This window comes from Puma concolor, chromosome E3 (assembly GCF_028749965.1).
Source record: "Puma concolor isolate L17-30 chromosome E3, mPumCon1.1.hap2, whole genome shotgun sequence".
NCBI classification, from domain to species: Eukaryota; Metazoa; Chordata; class Mammalia; order Carnivora; family Felidae; genus Puma; species Puma concolor.
The window spans coordinates 25,040,516-25,056,304 of NC_141682.1; the positions used below are offsets into that span (position 1 = coordinate 25,040,516).

The 15,789-nt window shown below is 40.1% G+C and overlaps 1 protein-coding gene and 1 long non-coding RNA gene across 3 annotated transcripts in view; one reads left to right on the forward strand and one right to left on the reverse strand.

Moving 5' to 3' along the window:
• Positions 1-769: 769 nt before the first annotated feature.
• On the forward strand, positions 770-6,150 carry LOC147573070 (uncharacterized). Its single transcript, XR_015245670.1, has 2 exons — positions 770-3,121; positions 3,384-6,150. It is a non-coding gene; the product is annotated as an uncharacterized LOC147573070 (long non-coding RNA).
• The window catches only part of LOC112853348 (solute carrier family 68 member 1-like), a 39,661-nt gene continuing 29,857 nt past the window's right edge, over positions 5,986-15,789 (reverse strand). For both annotated transcript variants that reach the window (XM_086692784.1, XM_025916912.2), the window contains exon 7: positions 5,986-6,307. In XM_086692784.1, coding sequence (XP_086548910.1) covers positions 6,175-6,307 — 133 coding nt within the window. In that variant the 3' untranslated portion in view covers positions 5,986-6,174. The remainder of the gene's footprint in view (positions 6,308-15,789) is intronic.

Consider the following 15,789-nt stretch of genomic DNA (forward strand, 5'->3'; position numbering starts at 1 on the left):
GCATGTACTGTAATTCCCAAATACAGTGCTGCTATTTTTACTTTAGATAGTCAATTATCTTTTATTGAAAATTTTATTGAGATAATTGTGGATTCACATGCTGTAGTAAGTAATAGTGCAGAATTATCCCATGTAATCTTTACCCAGTTTATCCTAATGGTAACATCTTACAAATTAGATAGCACATATCACAACGAGGATTTTGACACTGTTAACATTCCACTAATCTTTTAGATGGTTTTACTTGTGTGTGTGTGTGTGTGTGTGTGTGTGTGTGTGTGTGTGTGTGTGTTTAGTTCCATACAATTTTATCACATGTACGTTCATCTGTCCACCACCATAGTCAAGATACGGAACAATTTCATTCCCACAAGGATTGCTTGTGTTGCCCTTTTATTTATTTATTTATTTTTTTAACGTTTATTTAGTTTGAGAGAGAGAGGGCATGAGCAGGGGACAGGCAGACAGAGAGGGAGAGAGAATCCCAAACAGGCTCCCCACTGTCCGCACAGAGCCCAACACAGGGCTTGACCTCACGAACTGTGAGATCATGACCTAAGCCAAAATCAAGAGTTAAATGCTTAACTGACTGAGCTACCCAGGCGCCCCATGTGTTGCCCTTTTATAACTATGATCATCCTTATCACTTCCCACTCCCATCTTAAACCTCTGGCTACCATTAATCTGCCCTACATTTCTAAAATTTTTTCATTTCAACAAATGTTACATAAATGGAATCATATGGTATGTAACCTTCTGTGATTGGGTTTTTTCATTCAGTATAATTCCCTGGAAAATCATCCAAGTTGATGTGTGTGTCAATAGTTTAACTTTTATTGCTAAGTAGTATTCCATGGTTTCTATGTATCACAGTTTGTTTAACCATTAATCTGTTGAAGGAATTGTGTAAATGTAAGTTTTCATTTCTCTGGGATAAATGCTCCAAAGTGCAATTGCTATGTTGCATTATAATTGCATGTTTAGTTTTATAAGAAACTGCCAAATGTCTTATAGAGTGGCTGTACCACTTGACATTTTCACCAGCAATGTATGAGTGATCCTTAGTCACCTTTTAAAGTGATTTAGCCTGGGTGGCTCAGTCAGTTAAGGGTCTGACTTGGGCTCAGGTCATGATCGCAGGCTTCTTGGCTTTGAGCCCCACATTGGATTCTGTGCTGACAGTTCAGAGCCTGGAGTCTGCTTCAGATTCTGTGTCTCCCTCTTTCTCTGCCCCTCCCCACTTATGCTCTATCTCTCTCTCAAAAATAAATAAAACATTTTTAAAATTTTAATAAAAATAAAGTGATTAAAAATAAGGGGCACCTGGGTGGCTCAGTCAGTTGAGTGTCCAACTCTTGATTTTGGCTCAGGTTGTGATCCCTGGGTTGTGGGATTGAGCCGTACATCAGGCTCTGTGTTGAGCATGGAGGCTGCTTGAGATTCTCTCTCCCTCCACCCCTCTCTCACACTCTCTTTCTCTCTCTTTGAAAATAAAAAAATAAAAGATTTAAAATGATTATAAAATAAGAAAAAAAGAAGTCTTTTGTATTTACCTCCATTTTAACCATTTCTGGAGATCTTTATTCCTTGGTTTAGACCCAAGTTTCTATCTGGTAACTTCCTGAACACTTCATGTAATGCACATCTGCTGGTAATGAAACTTTCAGCCTTTTGTTTGTCTGAAAGTCTTTATTTCACTTACTTTTTAAAATGTTAGTTATTTATTTTGGGGGGCAGAGAGGAGAGACAGAATCCCAAGCAGGCTCCATGCTGTCCACGCAGAGCCTGATGCAGGCTCCCACGAACCGTGAGATCATGACCTGAGCCAAAACCGAGTCAGAAGCCTAACTGACTGAGTCACCCAGGCAACCCTCACTTAATTTTTAAAGATATTTGCCTTGTCTATAAAAATTTAGGTTGACAATTTTTTTCTTTCATATTTTAAAGATGTCATTACATTGCCTTCTGTCTTCCATTATTTATGGTGAAGAGTGTGCTGCTCATCTTATTTTTGTTCCTCTCTATGTAATGTATCTTATATCTTGGGCTACCTTCAGTTATCTTTATCTTTGGCTCTCATCAGTTTGAATATGATGTGTCTAGGTGTTTTTTGTTTTGTATGTTTGATGGGGTTTTCAATATTTATCGTGGTATTTTCCTGGTTCTCTGAGCTACTTGGATCTTGAACTTCTGGGTTTGATGTCTTTCATTATTTTTTTTGAAAATTCTTGGCTATCGTCTTTTCAAATATTTTTTCTAACCTGTTCTGTTCTCTTTTGGGGTGGGAAGAATTCCATTAAAATGTACGTTTGACTATTATATATTGTCTCAAGTCTCTTGGGTGCTCTATTCTTTTTGATTCTCACTCTCTTTGTGTTTCAGCTTGAGTAATTTCTACTGACATATCTTCAAGTTCACTGACTCTTTCCTCATGGGACACTCTGCATATTAAAGTTTGCACAAGTTTAGGGTACCTGGGTGGCTCAGCCGGTTGAGTGTTTGACTTCAGCTCAGATCATGATCTCATGGTTCATGGGTTCAAGCCCCACATTGGGCTCTGTGTTGTCAGCTCAGAGCCTGGAACCTGCTTTGGATTCTGTGTGTGTGTGTCTCTCTCTCTCTGTCCCTCCCCCACTTGTGCTCTGTGTGTGTGTGTCTGTCTGTCTCTCAAAAATAAACATTAAAGTTTGCGCAAGTTCAAACTTCTTCACCACTTTTAGCTCTCCCTTCAGGATTGAGTGTGGATTTATGATTAATAGACCATTCTGAAAGATAATACAGTCATATCCCCATCCCTAGTTGTCCTTATCTCCAGGCTTGGAAAGAACTTTGCTGATTTCAGGAAGAGCAAAATGAAAAAAATGCAGGAAATACACCATTTTGTATTCTCTTACTGCAACACCCTGGCTTGGATCAGAGAACTCAGAATATGAATCAGGTCTACTCTACCTACACTGCTTCCAATTCTTACTGAACATACCCACCAACAGACCAAGTAGTGGAAACCCATTGAGTACTGTTATGATGTACACCCCGTGGTAGGCTGGAGCCTGCTCATCCTGGCTGGTAAAAGCCATTATCAACTTTTCAGGAATTTCTCAGGCTGGGTTTTTTTTTTTTGGTTTTTTTTTTTTTTTGTTTTTTTTAATTTTTTTTCAACATTTATTTATTTTTGGGATAGAGAGAGACAGAGCATGAATGGGGGAGGGGCAGAGAGAGAGGGAGACACAGAATCGGAAACAGGCTCCAGGCTCTGAGCCATCAGCCCAGAGCCTGACGCGGGGCTCGAACTCACGGAGCGCGAGATCGTGACCTGGCTGAAGTCGGACGCTTAACCGACTGCGCCACCCAGGCGCCCCTCTCAGGCTGGATTTTAAACACAGCAATTGTTAAAAAAATAAAGTAAATAAAAAGCGGAGGTGGGGGGGTGCTTTGGTGGCTCAGTCAGTTAAGTGTCCGACTTTGGCTCAGGTCATGATCTCACAGTTCTTGGTTCGAGCCCCGCGTTGGGCTCTGTGCTGACAGGTCAGAGCCTGAGCCTGCTTCAGATTCTGTGTCTCCCTCTCTCTCTGCCCCTCCCCTACTCACACTCTGTCTCTCTCTCAAAAATAAATACACATTGAAAAAAATTTAAACACAGAAATTGTTAAAAATTAATATACTTAAGTTTATGATTAAATGATATTAAAAATAAAAGTGATAAGTACTCAAAACATTACTTTCTAGTTGCTACATTTTACTGTTATTTGTGCTTTTAATGTTATTAATACCTGCCATATCTGTATGGTGATACAATATGTGCATATGGTGTTACGATTATGTGTTTTGTTTTTTAATTTTATAATGGCATGATACTGATCATCTCTCCCCCTAAATCTGTGTTCAGTAATATCACATTTATAGCCTGAAATTAGCTATAGTGGATGTATTTATATCATGGAAATCAGTATATAGTATTGTTTTGTTTTGTTGATTGTCTAGACCAGGGGTTGGCAAACTTTTTCTATAAAGAGCCAGATAATATTTTTGTCTTCTGAGTCACATACAGTTCCAGTCACACAACAATTATTTGTTTGACAAGCCTTTCAAAATACAAAAATTATTCTTAGATCTCAGACAGTATAAAAAGAGACCACATGTTGGATTTGGTTCATAGGCCAAAAGAGGTGTGCCAACCTCTGGTCTAGACTTAAGAAAGTAATAAAGAAAATGTTAACCATGCAGCTGAAACTCCAAACTGTCATCTCTGTATCTGTGACACTGTGAAAACACAGGGAATTGAGGACATATTCTTTCCAGTATTGAAAATTATCATTCAGTTATTCAGAGAAGTTACTCACATCATTAATGACTGAGTAAAGTTCTGAAGTATGTCTTTATTGTTTCTTACTGGTTATTATAAACAAAAATATAAAATAACATTTAGATTGTAACTATACTCCTTGGCCTATGACATAAGTGACTTCTTTGTTGAATTGAATACTAATCAAGCATTTATTCTTAGTCTTGATTTCATGATTATTGCTATGAATTATAAAACCTTATGAGTGGAATTTTTAAGAAATAACAAGTCACACTGACATTATAGGTGTATGAAATTTACAATAAAGAGTAGGTATTATTAGTATTTTTAAGTCATATGCTATACATCCTTTTTATCAGTAAAATATATAATAAAGTTATATATGCATATATATGCATACATTTTTTTTTTCAGAGAGCCAGTTCTTAAGTATTTTCAGTTCACCAGTGTAAACAATGTGTCATGCTGAGCAATGACCATTCTTGGGTAGGAGAATCTAACAGGCTGGCTCAGTCAGAAGAGTATGCAACTCTTGATCTCAGTGTTGTGAGTTTGAGCCCCACATTGGATATAGAAATTACTTATAAATAAATAAATAAATAAATAAATAAATAAATAAATAAATAAATAAAACTTTAAAAAGAGAGAGAGAGGGAGGCACCTAGGTGGCTCAGTTAGTTAAGCATCCAACTTCGGCTCAGGTCACGATCTCACAGTTCATGGGTTCAAGCTCCATGTCGGGCTGTGCACTGACAGCTCGGGGCTTGGAGCCTGCTTCAGATCCTGTGTCTCCCTGTCTCTCTGCCCCTTCCCTGCTGCTCATGCTCTGTCTCTCTTTCTCTGTCACAAATAAATATTAAAAATAATAAATAAAAGAGAGAGAATATAATAGGCACACAGAGTCTGAGTCAGTTAGATGAAGATGAGCAACTGATCTGAAAGGTCTGGTGCTCAGTTGAGAGTATGTGTGTTTGAGAGAGAGAGGACCGTGAAATAAAGATGTCAGAGGCAGAGAAAGCTACCTCAGGCCCTGCCTTTCTCACTCCAGTCCTTGTATGATTCAACTCTATTTTATTCCCTGTCTGCGATGCCTATGAATTTCCCTACTGTATCCTTACAAGGACCCTCTCTTTATTTAAGACAGCTGAAGTTGAATTCCTATTCCTTCATAACCAAAAGTTCTATGACCAAGCCAGCCACATAAATCTGGGTTATATGGGTTCTCTTATATTGGCCCTGGAATCTACCAAATGTGACCACTATCAGTCACAGGGTAATCTACAGATGATGGTGATGCAGCATTACTTAACGAAAAGGAAAAAAAAAAAAAAAAAAAGATGTCTTCACTGATATAATCTGTTGAAGCATCAGTATGAGGCTTAAAATAAAAGGAAGTAGGGGGAGACTGGGCGGCCCAGTCAGTTAAGCATCTAACTCTTGATCTCAGCTCAGATCTTGATCTCAGGGTCATGAGGTAAAGTCCCCGCCTTGGGCTCCACACTGGGCATGATGCCTACTTAAAAAAATAATAATAAAATAAAAATGAAGGAAAGTGGCATGCACAATCAGGTGGACTCTGGAAACTGAAGGAAATCACATAGCAGTTCAAGGGTGAAGAAGAACAGTTGCGACCAGGCCACAAGACCACTTGGAAACAGCCAACAGAGAGGCCTGAACTCATATTTAACTTTCTTATTAGTTTATTACGGTAGTCAAAACACCCTAAAACATGTTGTATTTGTTTCATCTGTTTTGTTTTCTAAACAAATTAGGGGTTATAAAATACAGTTTTGCCTTCTGGTAGAATGTAATCTCTGTAAGAATAAACAACTGAAGATTTGTTTGAATCCCATGCTAGCCAAGCATTGGCCTTAAAGAGCCCCTGTGTAGTCTGTCTTGTTCCTCATTGAGAAGGGACTCCAAACCAGAATCTGAATTACTGCAATGCCCAGGGGGACCAGGCAAATCAAATTAAACATAGCATCATGAAGATCGAAAATTGTACTAGGGAAAAAAAAAAGATTTAAAACATAATTAGCTTCTCTAGCGATATCTCTTCTTAATTCAAAGATATATAACAAAAGGCTTCAGAAAAATTTTGCTTTCAAAAAGTAATAGAAATTTTATCAAATAATCTGGATTTTTGTCCCAAATAATTGAATAATCCCTACCTTCCAGTTGCCCATACCAGAGGAGGCTGACATGTAAATGGGTGATGCTAATGCCTGATGGGAAGTCATACAGCTTATCCTGAAGGATCATTCACAGTACATGGGAAGACAGAGGGTGGAGGTGAGGGCACACGTACACGCTCATGATGCTTCAGTCTTGAAATTACCCTCCAACGTGTTTTAAACAAAGTGGTGGGAATTTGGCATTCATTTTTATCACTAAACTTACTTCCATTCAACACAACTAGAGGTTACAAAAAGAAACTACAGTTAATAGTTATATTCAGGAGTAGCAGGTCCTGGTTTTCTGCCAAGAACTTACACTAAGCTCCCAGGTCCCTGTGGTTCTTCATTATGCTCCTGGTAGATCTTTTTTTTTTTTTTTTCCTTCATTTAAATCACATACATTAAAAGAGGGCTCCTGATTATTTGGGGACTGATTATCCAGTCTTCAGCTTCTTTCTGGTCACCTAAGCTATCTAAAATATCACCTCATCCCCTCAGCCAAGTGAGGAACTAACAGAAAAGATCAAAAATATCTGATAGTTTAGGAAGAAGAAGAGGCAGTTTATTACATTTTCATACTAAAATCAGCTGCTATTCCCAGAAACTAGGTATCATTCATTCATCTGAAAAAAAAAAAAAAAAAAAGGCACTGTGTGATTATTAAATGTGTTGGCACTGGACCAAGTACTGGGTATTCAATGGCAGGCAAAACTGACAGAGTTCCCACCCTCAAGGAGCTCACCTCTTGGTGCAGAAGGCAGATCTTAACCAAGCAATCACAGATAAGAGTGATTTACATATGGTGACTAGGATCACTGCATTAAGGGGGCGCCTGGGTGGCTTGGTCGGCTAAGCGTCCGACTTCGGCTCAGGTCATGATCTCGAGGTCCTTGAGTTCGAGCCCCGTGTTGGGCTCTGTGCTGACAGCTCAGAGCCTGGAGCCTGCTTCAGATTCCGTGTCTCCTTCTCTCTCTGCCCCTTCCCCTCTCATGCTTCACCTCTCTCTCTCTCTCAAAAATAAATATTAAAAAAATTATTTAAAAGATCACTCCATTAAGTGCTGTGATGGAAAAACACAAGGTATTAGATGGCAGCACATAGCCAGAGGGGCTGGCCTACTCTTGGCAAGTGGAGTCCAGAGGAGGCTCCCCTGGGGAGCAGTATTTGAGCTGAGATCTGAAGGGTAAGTAGGCATTAGCTAGAAGGCCTGCACCTAGAATCATGTGCAAAACCTCCAACTATCACTACCTCCTCCTCCAAAAGCCATAGCTGGGAATGTCCTTGGTGCTCTGGACTGGACTGCATTTGTTAGGAATGGCCACACCTTCCGATCAGTGCTCCACAAGACCACCCTTCATCTCAGGTCCTGCTTGGTCCAAGAATTGATTGGTAATGACCTACCCAACCCATTGCTCTTGTGCTGCTAGTTTCTGGGCTCTGAGACACAGAGGCTTGGGTCACAGGCTGGGCCATCAACACATATCTACTATAGCCTCTGGAAGTAACAGAGGCACCAAGGGTGCCACTGATACATGATGTCACTTCTGCTCCACACAAACTATCTTTGGAAAAAACTCATTTGGGGGCATGTGGTGTTGTATCTTCCCTGCATTCTTTCCTTTAAGAAAAATCCTCCCTGCTCTTCCTTTCCTATCTGACTGCCCAACTCCCAACCCCAAGATCAAGTACATGCCCAGACCTAGTCTGAGAACTCCAACCTCAGGCTACAACTACTGACTCAGGGATGGGCATGTGACTCATAAAGCTTTTCAAGGTCCACTGGGGGACTTCTGCTGGGCTAATGGGACAAATGTTAAGTGTTTCCTTTAGGATCTTAGGTTGTTGGGCCCAAGTAAGCTTGGAGTTATCTTGCAGCCATGTGGTAAAAGACTGGACTCAATACAGAAGGTAAGTCAGAGAAACAGGTTCCTATCATCACCTTTTCAGCTACCCAGATCCACCTCTGCCTGACTTCAGTTACAGGAGCTGGCAAGGTTTTTTTTAATGTAAGCTAGCCTGCACTCGGTTTCTGTCACTTACAGCCAAAGTGACTTGAATAATGTACCTTTCCCATTGGCACGTATGTCCAAATTACCATAAATTGGCAACCTCTAACCATTATCGGGAAAGATTCAGTGATTTCTATTTGGCCATTACTAACAAGGACACAGGAAGTTTGAAACAGCTGAGCACAGATTTCAAGAATGGGAAGACAAGGTCATGGTTGGTACTTTTGAACAAGACGTAGGTGCACACAAGCATGATGCTTCTCTCACCGCCTTGGTTCACTGATTGGAACCACAAGACCAGATGAGAGAACTGGACTGACAATGGGTACGAGATGCCAAAGAGGTAATGGAAACCCAAGTTCCAGTGTGAAGCAGCCTCAATCACACATTTCTCAAACACAAAGAAGAAAGGAATTGGCCTGATCAAGACCTTTAAAGGGGAAAAGAACCACAGAGCCATGATGGTGAGCTGCTAGTCACGGAATTAGTACAATGTGTGCTCAGAAGCCCAGTGTTTTATGAAAAGACTGGTTTCTGCTTGGCCGAGGCTCTTCTGTGCGTCTTATCTGAGTGTTTGGTTAGCAGCAGGAGCCTATTATCTTCCAGCATTTTCTAGTTATAACAGATTCCAGTTTCGGAAACATCAAGAAATTGGATTCCAGCTTCCAAGGGTTCCCTCTGGGAGATATTCGCTCTCCAGGACAGAACTGTCTTTTTCTCTTTTTTTCACAGTGAGTGAGGGCATGGGGAACACCTGTGGTAATCTGCAGAGGCAAATTGTGAGCACGCCAACAATACTGCAGAGAGAGAGCCTTAGGCTGAAAGTTCAAGGAAAGGCAGGGGGATGAACAGGATGAGTAAAGCAAGCTGAGAACTACCATGTTGTGGTTTAAGACCGAGTTCTTGCAGGCAACCATGTTAATGTTTCCAGCGGCCAGAGCAAAGGTCATTTCCCTACCACTTGATTGAATTATTTGATGCTCTTCAAAAGTCTCTCTGGTCTTTCTGCTCCTTTCTTAAGATTTCTTCTCTTTCTCTTAAAATGTCATTCTAATCTGGAAAAGATGCCCAGGATTTAGAGAATTTCTTTTCCTCTTTCACATTATGTTCCCTCTACCTGGATATGATTGGATCTATTGACCAGTCAGGCTTTTATGCTTTCAGAATGTCAATTCCAACCTTTACATTTTTTAATGAATCTCTGGTAGAAAAATAATTCCTAAGCCTTGCTTATAGTTTTGTTCACTTAATAAATATTTATTGCACACTTACTGTTTGAGGTGCTTGCCTATAGAGTAAATCAACACTGATCCTTACCATCAACAAAATGTATATATATTATAGTGGAGGCAAAAAATATCTTTAATGTTACTTTATAATAACAGCAATTGCACCTCTTACTTATGGAAAAATTTTTGCACCTCATATGCTCTCATAATGTTCTGCTTTCAAAAGAAGTACCCACCTGCGGGTTATAACATTCTAAAATATTGCTGTTGGTGTCTTTTTCTTCATTTTCTTGTCTTAGCTTACACCTGCTAAACAATAATATTGTTTTGTGCCAGTACAGATACTTTTGAATTAGGGATGGCAAAATTTGAGTCCCTCAAATTTTGAGTCCCTCTTTGCTACCTCTAGAAAGGGAACTTCTCCTTTCTAGGGTCAGCCTGATGAGACCCTTGTAAGAATAATGATGGCATCTCATGTATTGCAGGCTTATATGTGCCTGGCCCTGTTTGACACTTTTTTGTCACTGCTACAAATAACCCTGAAGATACTAAGGCTTACCTAGGTTAATTAAATTGCCCAAAGTTCGGGGTGCCTGGGTGGCTCAGCCAATTAAGCACCCAACTCTTGCTTTCAGCTCAGGTCATGATCCCACGGTTCATGAATTCAAGCCCTCATCGGGCTCCGTGCTATCAGCATGAAGCTTGCTTGGAATTCTCTCTCTCTGCACCTCCCCTGCTCACTCTCTTTCTCAAAATAAATAAATAAACTTTAAAAAATTAAAAACAAAATTTCCCAAAGTTCCACAGCTTGGAGCTGGGCTTCTTATCTCAATCTGAACTAAAAATCTCTCCAGGAGAAAATGGAATTTATAATATGAGTTTAGAAGAAAAAAACATTTTTAAAGAATAAAGTCACACACTTTCTGTGGAAATGAATTCATAAGGTCTGAATGAAAGGCAATGGCCTATAACAAATGTCAAGAACACTAACACCTTAATACGATCACATTGCCAGTGTGGAATGGTAAGGGTCTAAATCTCTACACTTCTTTGCCAGAGGTTGGGGCTATTGTTTTTTGGGTTTTTATTTTTAAGTTTATTTTTTATTTTGAGAGAGAGAGGGAGGGGCAGGGACAGAGGAAGAGATAGAGAATCCCAAGCAGGCTCTCCACTGTCAGCATAGAGCCCAACATGGGGCTTGAACTCAAGAACCATGAGATCATGACCTGAGCTGAAACCAAGAGCCAGATGCTTAACGGACTGAGCCCCCAGGCACCGGGGGTTATTGTTAATGTTTCCACCTATAAAGACTAACTAGAGGGGCACCTGGGTGGCTCAGTTGGTTGAGCATCTGACTTCGGCTCACATCATGATCTCACAGTTCATGAGTTTGAGCCCCACTTCGGGCTCAGTGCTGTCAGTGCAGAGCCCACTTCAGATCCTCTGTCCCTCTCTCTGCTTCTCCCCCCGCTTGCATGCATGCCCCCACCCTCTCTCTTTCTCAAAAATAAATAAACATTAAAAAAAAAGACTAGGAAAAAGCAGCAGTATAATATTTATTGGAAAAAAACAAGAAACAAAAAACAAGCAAACAAACAAAAAAACCCTGAAGTTGATGATCTCCTCTTTTGGACATAATCTTGTCCTCAGGTGGTCCCTTTGCAATGGAACATAACTTTTTTTTTTTTTAACTTAAATTCAAGTTAGTTAACATATAGTGTAGTGTTATTTCAGGACTAGAATCCAATGATTCATCACTTACATATAAAACCCAGTGCTCATCACAAGTGCCTTAATACCCATCACCCATTTAGCCCATCCCCCCACTTCTCGTACAGCAACCCTCAGGTTGTTCACTATATTTAAGGCTTTTATGTTCTGCATCCTTCTCTGTTTTTATCTTATTTTATTTTTCATTCCCTTCCCCTATGTTCATCTGCTTTGTTTTTTAAATTCCACATATGAATGAAATCGTATGATATTTGTCTTTCTCTGACTGACTTATGTCCCTTAGCATAATACATTCTAGTTCCACCCATATTGTTGCAAATGGCAACATTATAACTCATATACAGAGGAAAAGAAGCAGGCAATGGGAAAGAAATCAAAATTGTTGATAATTCTGTGGTGGTAAAACACAGGCTATATATTATCATGGTCCTGTGAACTTGTGGATAGAGTTTCCTCAACAAAATCTCCCATCACAGCCCCATTTCGGACACATCATTAGGAAACTGATTTAGCTAAAATCATAATCTTTTGGACCAAATGCTCTTCATTTAGAATGTTACAAGTGCTCATGTTCATGATACTTGGCAAATGGACTTAGCACGGAACATTGTTAAAAAGTGATTATCCCAAATTCTAGCAATCTCAACAAATGTATATGCTTATATGTACACACTTCTTTGCAGCTATAATATTTTATATACATTTAAAAAATTTTTAATGTTTATTTTTGGAGAGAGAGCGATGGAGAGTGAGCAGGGGAAGGGGCAGAGAGAGAGGGAGACACAGAATCGAAGCAGGTTCCAGACTCCGAGCTGTCAGCACAGAGCGTGACGTGGGGCTCAAACCCACAAACCGTGAGATCACAACCTGAGCCGAAGTTGGACACTTAACCAACTGAGCCACCCAGGCACCCCTATTTTGTATACATTAAAAAAAAATTTTTTTTTAATCTTTATTTATTTTTGAGAGAGAGCATGTGAGCAGGGAAGGAGCAGAGAGGGAGGGAGACACAGAAGCAGAAGCAGAAGCAGGCTCCAGGCTCCGAGCTGTCAGCACAGAGCCTGTCGTGGGGCTTGACCTCACAAGCCGTGAGACCATGACCTGAGCCGAAGTCAGATGCTCAACCGACTGAGCCACCTAGGTGCCCCTATACGTTTTTAATCTTATCTTCCCAGTGATGTGGGAGGGGAAGTCCTATCTTACAGTTTGAGGCTCTGAATACATGGAGTGTCCTAACTACTGTTTCTTGCTCTTCCAGGGATCGTTATAGAAAGCTATATGCACTTTTCAGAGAAATGGTTGTTTGTGTTTCCTATTCAAGGTCCTATGCTTCAATGGCTTACTAGGTCAAGAATATGTAAAAACATTAATCAAAAAGGGGCGCCTCGGTGGCTCAGTCAGTTAAGCGTCCAACTTTGGCTCAGGTCATTATCTCAAGGTTTATGAGTTCAAGCCCCTCATCGGGCTCTACACTCACAGTGCAGGGCCTGCTTGGGATTCTGTCTCTCTCCCTCTCTCTCTGCCCCTCCCCTCGCTCAGAATAAATAAATAAAACTTTAGAAAAAGACGTTAATCAAGGAATTTACAATAAGTATTTCAGAATCAACAGCATGCTTATTGAATTGACAGCTTGAAAGAACAAAATCCACCAGCACCAAGTATAATACATAAGACTAGCTCATTTCTAGTCTAGGTAACCTAATATTTAATACTGAATAAACCCACCAATTTTGTCCTAATGTGAAACAGAATTCATTAAACAAGCAGAAGAGAGTCCTTGCCTGGAAATTTCCAGGCTGTTGCTGTAGTAAATCACTACAGAAAGCACTTATTTTCCAAAAACAGCTTTAAAACTGATTTTAATGATTAGCTACATAAAATTAAACACTAAGAATATTTTCATTGTTTAAAAGACAAAGCCTTGAGGTTACTTTTTATTCACTCTGAAGCAATTCATTTTCCGATCTGCTCCTTTGCTGGAGTTTAAGACAGTATTGTTTACTATGTCATTGAGAGAAAAACCACTTTCAAAACTTTTATTGTAAGTGTAATTTTTGAAGTATTATGAGGCCTTCAGACAAAAGAGAAGCAAAGGGAAAGCTGCACTTACAGTATTTAAAAACATACTTGGTTCGGGGCACCTGGGTGACTCAGTCATTTAGGCATCGGACTGCAGCTCCGGTCATGATCTCGTGGTCCTGAGTTCAAGCCCTGCGTCTGGTTCTGTGCTGTCAGCAACCTGGAGCCTGCTTCAGGTTCTGTGTCTCCCTCACTGTCTCTGCCCCTTCCCCACTTGCACTCTCTCTCTCTCTCTCTCTCTCTCTCTCTCTCAAAAACAAATAAACATAAATTTAAAACAATTTTTCAACATTTGGCTATGTAGCAGAGTGATCTAGAAGACTATTTTTTAAGTAATGGATTTTGTTTTGGTTTCTGGCAGAGTATCCACAGATGACAGTGTAACTCAACAAATAAACTGGCAGATTTGGACTACTGGGGAAATGCATCTTTCCATTCCAGAATGTCTTCTCAAGCAGCAAGAATTGGGCCAGGGCTGTAAGACAGTGCTACCACACGGAGTCAGTGCTGTGCTCCGTGTCCTGTAATAAGCAGCCGAGTGCCCAGCTGGTGTTCCTCTCGCACTCTGGGCTTATCTCAACCTTGGACTTAACTCGTTGTACCACACCTTCTGGTCTGCCTCCTGCACTAATGCCATGTGAGTTCCCAAGGGCAGAAAGCATCATGCCTTACAACTCTGTATCTCAGGTCCCAGCTCAGTGCTAACACCTGGTAGATACTCCACAAATGTTTGCAGACAAAAGAATGCAAAGCATGCTTAACTGTCCAAATAGAAGGAATAGCCGTTGTTTTCTATAATATACTATAATTTCATTGTCACTTTTTTGTGAAAAGTGTGGACTTTGTTGCACTTTTAATAGAAGCTACATGCATAAAATAAGAGAATCAGTTTCTAATATTATCACATGAAGTACCTTATACCCTATAATTAGGAGATATTACACATTGGTTTTTTTGCCCAAGTACCCCATTTATGAGTCTCCATTAACAATAAACTGATCATTATACTTACAGGCTGCTGAGTAGTATATCCATAGGTCAATAAGAAGAAAATAGATCTATCAAACTTGATGAAATAACATGCCCCTTAGAACCAACATTTCTCTAACTATATCAAGAAATCACAGACCATCTTTCAAAAATGGCAGGGGCAAGAATAATACCCTTGAACCATACAGTTCTGCATACTCTAACAGTAAAATATTAATCAGGTATTAGAAGACTCCCTTACAAGCATGAAATTTATTTCAAATAGACATTTGCTAAATTCATCCTACGTGAATCTCCAAGCACTCTCTGATCACCTAACCATATCCTGTTCAGTGTGCAGTTGGCCTCTGGACTTCAGTCAGACACTTTCAGATTAGCATTAGCTGCGTAAGGCCACCAGATGCCAAATGTTACGTTATCACACAAAGATAAATGATCTTTAAGTGCCCTAAATAAGTTTATACCTCTAAAAATGCTTACTGGACCATGAGACTAGTTTGCCAGCGTGTCTGATTGTCAATGTATCTATGCCCAAATCGACAAGAATTAGTCTCTAGAGCCTCTGTTTCCAAGGAAGTAAATCTCTAGGTTCTCCACATTGGCTGCCCAATAGAATAAGCTAGTGACCTTTAAAAAATACTGATGGGGGCACCTGGGTGGCTCAGTCAGTTAAGTGTCCCACTTCGGCTCAGGTCACAATCTCATGGATGGTGAGTTCAAGCCCCATTTCGGGCTCTGTGCTAACAGCTCAGAGCCTGCAGCCTGCTTCAGATTCTGTGTCTCCCTCTCTCTCTGTCCCTCCCCCACTTGCACTCTGTCTCTCTGTCTCTCAAAAATAAACATTTTTTAAAATGTAATAAATAAATAAATAAATAAATAAATAAATAAATAAATAAAGCTGATGCCTGGACCTCACCCCCAGAGATTCCGATTTAACAGGTCTAGGGTATGGCCTGGACATCAGAACTTTTTCAAGCCCGAAGTGATTCTAATGTTCAACAGGGTTGAGGAACATTACTTTAGGGCCTCTATTCTCCAGGAAAATTTAGAGACAGGTTAAATGCACCCCTTCTTCCTGCATTGCTCTTACATCTATCAACAAATGAACTTTGAGTTCTTTCTACCCCAGATTCTGTTCCTCTTCCCTTTCAACCACCATGGTTTTCTTCCACAACATTGCTTGAGATTTTTGATGTTAACCTGGATTTCAAGCAACTTCCCCAGTGCAGGTGGAAAACATTCACTTAGTAGATGTAGAAGCTGAGATTAAG